The sequence below is a fragment of the Engraulis encrasicolus genome, chromosome 18, assembly GCF_034702125.1.
Source record: "Engraulis encrasicolus isolate BLACKSEA-1 chromosome 18, IST_EnEncr_1.0, whole genome shotgun sequence".
Lineage (NCBI taxonomy): Eukaryota > Metazoa > Chordata > Actinopteri > Clupeiformes > Engraulidae > Engraulis > Engraulis encrasicolus.
In genome coordinates this window covers 15,459,330-15,466,829 of record NC_085874.1, presented here as the reverse complement: position 1 = coordinate 15,466,829, position 7,500 = coordinate 15,459,330, and the positions used below count along the sequence as shown (strand labels likewise).

The window sequence follows — 7,500 nt, the reverse complement described above, 5'->3', positions numbered from 1 at the left end:
TCCCACCTGGGAAACTCTAACTCCCATTGTCACTGTGACACAGCACTCCACAGCACACAAGTGCACACTGCACACACTGTATTTTGTATCTGCTAGTGATGTTGGCTATGATTATGTCGTTGTTTGTAAGTCGCTTTGGTTATGAAGTGTCTGCCAAATGCAATGTAATGTTATGGAACTTAACAAAATTGCATTTATGCCTCACCCGGGCCGTGCAAGGTGGCAGCCCCCCATGGGTCCTCAAGGGAGCAGTGTGGTGTGACAGTACCATGCTCAGGGTACCTCAGTCATGGCACTGGTTAATTACTCCCCCCACCCACCTGGCGGGTCGGAAGTCTGACGCCCTAACCACTTACCAATGGCTGCCCTAAAAGTGTTTTTGAACTCTATTTTCAGCCTTTTTTTCTATTGCTCTCTATCTCTTTACCTCTCTTCCTCTCTGTAGTCCTTCCTGGACACTCAAAGATGCTTAACAGACCACATAAAAACACAATTAAATTACATAAATAAATTACAACAACAAAACATGAAGCATACAAAGCTATGGAAGGCTTTATGTCCCTAGTGTTGATGGAGCTTCATGGTGTGGTGGAGTCGTTTGAAAACCTATGATGAGAGCAGCAATGAAATGCCATAGGATACAAAAATCCAGAACTCGCGGGTGACAGCTCACATTTTTAAGGAACGTGAACCAAAACTGACGCTTTAATTTTTAATATTTGGATAATATGACAAATATGAGAAGACAGTGGGAAATAATTTAAAATAAGAGAATTTCATGGGGAAAAAACAGGGGGGTTGACAGGTATGCCTCTGGTGTCCTCCCATTCCACAACAAAGGGACAATCAATTGCTGTTCAAAATATGTGACTGGACAGTGCAGGGCAGCAGGGTCAAGCTCTGAGAAGCTTCTGCTCTCTTTGTGGTATCTACTGAGTCTCCTCTCTGCCCCCTCTTTGTCAGCAGTGTCAGTTCATATACCCGTCTGCTGAATTTGACTCTTTAATCTTGTCTGTGAGCAAGGAGTCATGAGTTAACTGCAGGGGCAGACAGCCTGGTTTCATAAAAAAACAAAAAACAAAGACGATAGAGAAGACAGTTCACTGACGCCATACGGCATGGCTGAAAGTGGAGTCACTTTCTTCTTCTATAGTCAGTACTTGCGGTATGGTAATGTGCAATGCCCTACCTCCAGGGCTGGAGTGTGGAACACGTCACAGGACACCGTGATTTTTTGACAGCTGTCATTAATTATCCTCTGAAATGAATGCTGACCGCCAGCTGTGTTTGGCCACAAACTTAACATTGACAACTGGATATCCTCTTTTGACCGGGCTGGGGCCGCTCATACCGTACAATGCAATGGGGCACCTAAGTCTCCAGCCCTTCCGGGCGGCTCATGGGGCTGGGAACGCAAAAACTTTTGATTGGGCTGTAATGGACTGATCAAAGCTATCTCCCGATCCACCTCGCATTTCCCTGTCGATCACACATATGCTGTGCCTCAGAATTAATAACAACCAATGGTGTGCTTGTTGACTTCACTTGGAAAACTATTTTTGAGTTGTGTGCGTGCAAAAATATGTAATTATTTGGACTACATAACAGACGTCGCATGTCCGACGTACAGCCACTTAAGCCGCGGTGCAGCGGTAGGGTTGGCTGTGCCTCGGTTCACGTCAAATATGCGAGGCGCACGTGTAGTCTCTAACACAGTTTTGCACAAAAGCTAAAATAATGTTTCTTGCGTGTCGAAAATGAGTGGTCTTACGACGCAAATCCAAACCTTTCAAATTCACTGCCATCATATGTGAAATCCGGAGCACATGCCAAACGGGATGAGGATTTAGCTTGACTCGCTCCATTAACTCCAATTCAAAATGTTGAGCGCTCCAGCCCCACAGATCGGAAGTAGAAGGGCGTGACTTAGGTGCCCCATTCAAATTCCTGACATCCGAGTGATTTTGGAGTCACATTTTTTATCCATCATGGCGTCGCACCCACTGCCCATGCCCACCGTGTCCTCAGGCTACGCCCCCGTACGACACTGTGGCCAATGCATTTTCCAGCCAGTAATCGTTCTTCTCCAATCTACTTTCTTTGGTAAAAACCCTGCCACATCTTTGATCCGGCCAATTCCATGAACCAGCTGATCCTAATTACAACCAGCCAGGTTGATGAGATAATTAGTGAAATCACCTGTGACAGCAGCAGAGGCAGAGGGAATATTTGGCAGGACTTAAAAAATAAACTCTGCAGTTCGTACACCTCTGGCTGTCTCTGTACAGTGGGGTTCAGCCCAGTGGGTTCAGACGAAGGTTTCACTTAAAGCGATGGTTCGGAGTAGAATCACCCTAATGCCATTTGAACCGTGACACCCATCCACCTTTACACCCGAAGTGTTTTCTGCCGCAGACTTACATCAACAGAGTTGCCGTGTTATTCGATGTTTATTCCGGTTAGCTTGACTCAAGCGCATATGGATACTGGGCACCGTCTCCAAACTTTCCCCACAAAAATAACATGTCATTACACCAAACTTCTGCAGTAGCACAAATATGGTCTGTACTCACAAAACGAAGCATTTGGAAGTTTGGAAATAGTCCAGGAGTTTAGTATTATCAACACAAGCTGAATAGCTTCTCTGCTGCTAAAGCTGTGCCAACGTTACTTCCGTCATATGAGACAAGCCCGTAAAAGTCTTCAACAAACTTCCAGACGAGAGTGTTAAAAAAGTTTTCACTGAATTGTGATTAAGGCTTATATTTTCAAGGCAATACTTAAAAGATATTTCAAATCTTACCTACTATCAATTAGACAAGGATTTTCGTTATCAATACTGATGCTGAATTCACTTTTCATTGTGCATATTATGAGCTTCGTTGAGGACTCTTACATGCTTGTCTTAGATGACGGAAGTAACGTTGGCGCAGCTTTAGCAGCAGAGAAGCTATTCGGCTTGTGTTGATAATAATAAACTCCTGGACTATTTCCAAACTTCCAAATGCTTCGTTTCGTGAGTACAGACCATATTTGTGCTACTGCAGAAGTTTGGTGTCATGACATGTTATTTTTGTGGGGAAAGTTTGGAGACGGTGCCCAGTATCCATATGCGCTTGAGTCAAGCTAACCGGAATAAACATCGAATAACACGGCAACTCTGTTGATGTAAGCCTGCGGCAGAAAACACTTCGGGTGTAAAGGTGGATGGGTGTCACGGTTCAAATGGCATTAGGGTGATTCTACTCCGAACCATCGCTTTAATTTCCCAAAATTGACTTGTCTGCCCTCTGCCTGAGCGGATAACTCAAAAAGCACCACAGTGGGAGAGTCCCCAACTGAGGAAAAGCAAACCTACTTCAGTGCTCTTTTTTTTGTCAGACTAACTCAGTCTCGGACCCACTTGTGTGCCGTCTCCTCTATCTAATTATGAATACCTCTACAATGAGAAACTTCCCCATGGGTCAGTTTCGAAGTCATTTTGAAGACTTTAAAGTAACAAAAAGACACACTTTAAGGAGCTGTGTTCACGTAGCAGGATATAATATGTGGATATTTTTTTCTCTTGGTTACATTGGTTTTGGCCTTTCATTTCGACGTAGCAGATATTTAAAATCCAGATATAAAAAAGCAGGCTTTAAAAATATCCTATTAAGGGGGCTGAAACACATTTATTACAATGGAGGACTTAATTTTTATCCACATGTTGCGTTTACACCTAAACAGGAGAAAAAAATACCCTGCTAAAAAATATATATATCCTGCTACGTGGAAACAGCACCTTACTGCCATTGTGATGGCTTTTCAAAGTCCTACCAGCTGTTCCCTGCTTCATAACAAATGACTGTGTGTGTGTGTGTGTGCGTGCGTGCGTGCGTGCGTGCGTGCGTGCGTGCGTGCGTGCGTGCGTGCGTGCGTGCGTGTGTGTGTGTGTGTGTGTGTGTGTGTGTGTGTGTGTGTGTGTGTGTGTGTGTGTGTGTGTGTGCGCGTGCGCGCGCATGCTGTGCTGCGCGTGCGTGCATGTGTTGTACTCACCGCCAGCAGGATCTGCAGGGAGCTGTGTGCTACCTCCACATACTGGTACTCCATGAGGCAGTCCTCGATGCGGATGTAGCGGTGGTCCTTGGGGGCCCAGGAGGGCGCCGGGGTGATGGGGGTCACCCGGCAACCGGGGCCATTCTCCATCCACCAGGAGCGATGCATGGAGATGTTGAAGGTCATGATCAGATCTGTGTCCTGCAGGCAGGCAGGCAGGCAGAGAGAGAGAGAGAGAGAGAGAGAGAGAGAAGGGGAGAGATACAGAGAGAGAGGTAGGGAGTAAAGACAGAGAAAGACAAGCAGAGAGAGAATATGGAAGTAGGGAGATGGTATGCAAACACAAAAGATGGAGTGATGGAGTGAAATTTGAAGCAGAGAAAGAAACAGGAAGAGTGAGATGGAAATGACAGAAAGAGGGAAGAGAAGGAAGTGAAAGAGGGCAGAGGAAATGGGTTAGGTGCCATTGGAAGCCAGGTCTACCATCCACGAGCCCCTTGTGCGTAAAAAGTCACACATACAGTGAGTACCCAAAAACAACAGCGTTTCCTGTCTTTTTAAAATGCTCCTTTCTACACATCATGACATGTTCCTCTCCGCCCATTCCTCACCATGCCCTTGTGTGCCCTTTTTCGAACTGTTGCTTTTTGTTGTTTTTTTTCATATATATATAATCCCTTCCATACATAAATAATATTTCAACAAACACTTCCATTCATAACAGAGCTCACTCTCGTCCACAATTAGCTCTCTGCTACCAGTGCTATCCAACTGGTAACACAAACCTGACATAAAAATAAAACATGGCACGCATACACTGACATCCTCCAAGCCAACGCAGAACAGTACCAAGACATTAGCTTGTGTATACCAACCAACATGCTTTCCCAACTTCAGAATATGTCCAATTAATATGCAAACTAGCAAGTCTGTGGCTTCCAGCATTATGCAACAGCCACACAGACTGTGCATTGTGCACACGAAAACGATTTGAAATCAGACAAATAAACAAACACTGGAAAAGTGCAATCTCTGAAATAAAAGACAAAAAAGACGAGGCTTATATTTTATTTGATGTTGCCACTTTCATGACGAGGCCTACACGTTAGCACAAAAACAAAACAGTGAGATGGGGATGTAAAACAGAGAAACTTTTACCGTTTTAGTGAGAGGCTACCAAATAGCCATTCTCTTGCACTAGCCTAGCACCTACCACCTCTGGGATTAAAAAGTATGCTTGGAATACTAAAAAAGAATCTCCACATGTCTACAAGACTCTGCCGAACTAGGGAATAGGGTCCAATGTCAAAACTGCCAGACGGTTTCTGTAAACGACACATAATGTACTGTTAGCATAGCTATTTAGATATTACAACCATATACAATTACCAAATGGATATTGTTATCAAATCTAGATACAAAAGTTATCATCTACTCCCAGTAGACAGGTCATCAGCTGGGAAAATTAGGCCTTTCGTCCTACCGCACTTTTCTCTGTGGATTACTGACCAGAAGCCCTATTGGAAGAAATTAAAACATGGGGCCACGTCAATTTTTGCTCAGAATTCAATATGGCTGCCATTTTCCAAAATGACTAGTTTTCATGCATTATTACATTGTACTATAAGGTGTTATTCATGAACGATGAACTACTTTCAGCACTATTCTGTCCTATTTCCTTACATACATGTTTACAAAGCTTGACTAAACTAAAACAAATGAAAATAAAGTTGGCCACCTTGCAATATCCAAAGGAAAGTGCTGAAAATAATGATTGAAATGCACATACAGAGTCTATGGCTGGGGAAATTAGGCCTATTGTCCTGTCAGGGTTTTCACAGTGGATTACAGACCAGAAGGCCTATTGAAAAAGATTCACCAGCTGGTTGCCATCTCAAATGTGCTCCAAAATTAAAAATGTTCTCTGTTTTTCAGAATGGCAGACTTTCATACATTTTTCTCAATACTGTAAGACCATAATTATCAATAAAGACAACCTATTTTTTGTGAAATTCTGTCCTATCTCCTATCTACAGACATGAGTACAAAGGTTGGCAAAAGAATGATGTAAATATATATCTTGCCCCTTTGAAACATCCTAAGGATTGTTGTCAGAAAATGATTGAATTACACATACACAGTTGACTGCTAAAAAAAGGCTATTGACCTGCCAAACTTTTCATATTAGATTACTGACCAAAAGTTGTTCAGGCCTACATTTTTTTGCATAAAGCAAGGGTGAGTGTGCGTGCGTGTGTGCCCGCGCAAATCCCCCTCTCTACAGTGTCTTTCCCACACACTATTCTGCCTCCCCCACCCCCTCACTCATCTCCCCCCCACACACTATTCTGCCCCCCCACCCCTCACTCACCCCCCACTATTCTGCCCCCCACGCTCACCCCCCTGACTCATTCTCCCCCCACCCCCCCCACAAATTCTCGCCCACCCCCGACCCAATGTGAAAACTTTGGCAGGTCAACACCCCCCCCCCCCCTGACTCAACTTAACCCCCCCCCCCCCACACACACACACACACATACACATACACACACACTATTCTGCCCCCCCCTGAACGCCACACACTATTCCCCCCCACCACCTCACTCATCCCCCCACACACTATTCTGCCTCCCCCACCCCCTAATTCAACACGACTCAAATCTTTATTGATAATTATGGTCTTACAGTATTGAGAAAAATGTATGAAAGTCTGCCATTCTGAAAAACAGAGAACATTTTAAATTTTGGAGGACATAGATGGCCCCAAGTTTTTTCAATCTTTTTCAATAGGCCTTCTGGTCTGTAATCCACTGTGAAAACCCTGACAGGACAATAAGCCTAATTTTCCCAGCCATAGACTCTCTATGTACATTTCAATCATTATTTTCAGCACTTTCCTTTGGATATTGCAAGGTGGCCAACTTTATTTTCATTTGTTTTAAATTAGTCACCCTTTGTAAACATGTATGTAAGGAAATAGGACAGAATAGTGCTGAAAGTAGTTCATCTTTCATGAATAACACCTTATAGTACAATGTAATAATGCATGAAAACAAGTCATTTTGGAAAATGGCGGCCATATTGAATTCTGAGCAAAAATTGACGTGGCCCCATGTTTTAATTTCTTCCAATAGGCCTTCTGGTCAGTAATCTACAGAGAAAAGTGTGGTAGGACAAAAGGCCTAATTTCCCCAGATGGTGACCTGTCTATAATACCAATAAAATGGACATTATTTGTGTAGATAGTAAATGTACAGTGGACGGAAGTGGAATCACAAGGAGTGGAATACAAGTAGGCCTACGTGTATACTGCCCTACAATTTCAGAACGCAGTATCTTGAAAATGGTCGAAAATGGGTTTAGACCGGAAATTGGCTTTAAAATACCTTCTTTTTCTTCTGTTTTGGTCAAACTTGGTCCCGTTTCAGAAAAAAACAATAAAAAACGATTATACTGCGCTTTTTG

The 7,500-nt window shown here is 43.5% G+C and overlaps 1 protein-coding gene across 2 annotated transcripts in view; it reads right to left on the bottom strand.

Annotated features, from left to right (window-relative positions):
* The window catches only part of nkain2 (sodium/potassium transporting ATPase interacting 2), a 253,803-nt gene that overhangs the window by 70,183 nt on the left and 176,120 nt on the right, over positions 1–7,500 (bottom strand). For both annotated transcript variants that reach the window (XM_063223094.1, XM_063223095.1), the window contains exon 4: positions 4,036–4,236. In XM_063223094.1, the coding sequence (XP_063079164.1) occupies positions 4,036–4,236 (201 nt within the window). The remainder of the gene's footprint in view (positions 1–4,035; positions 4,237–7,500) is intronic.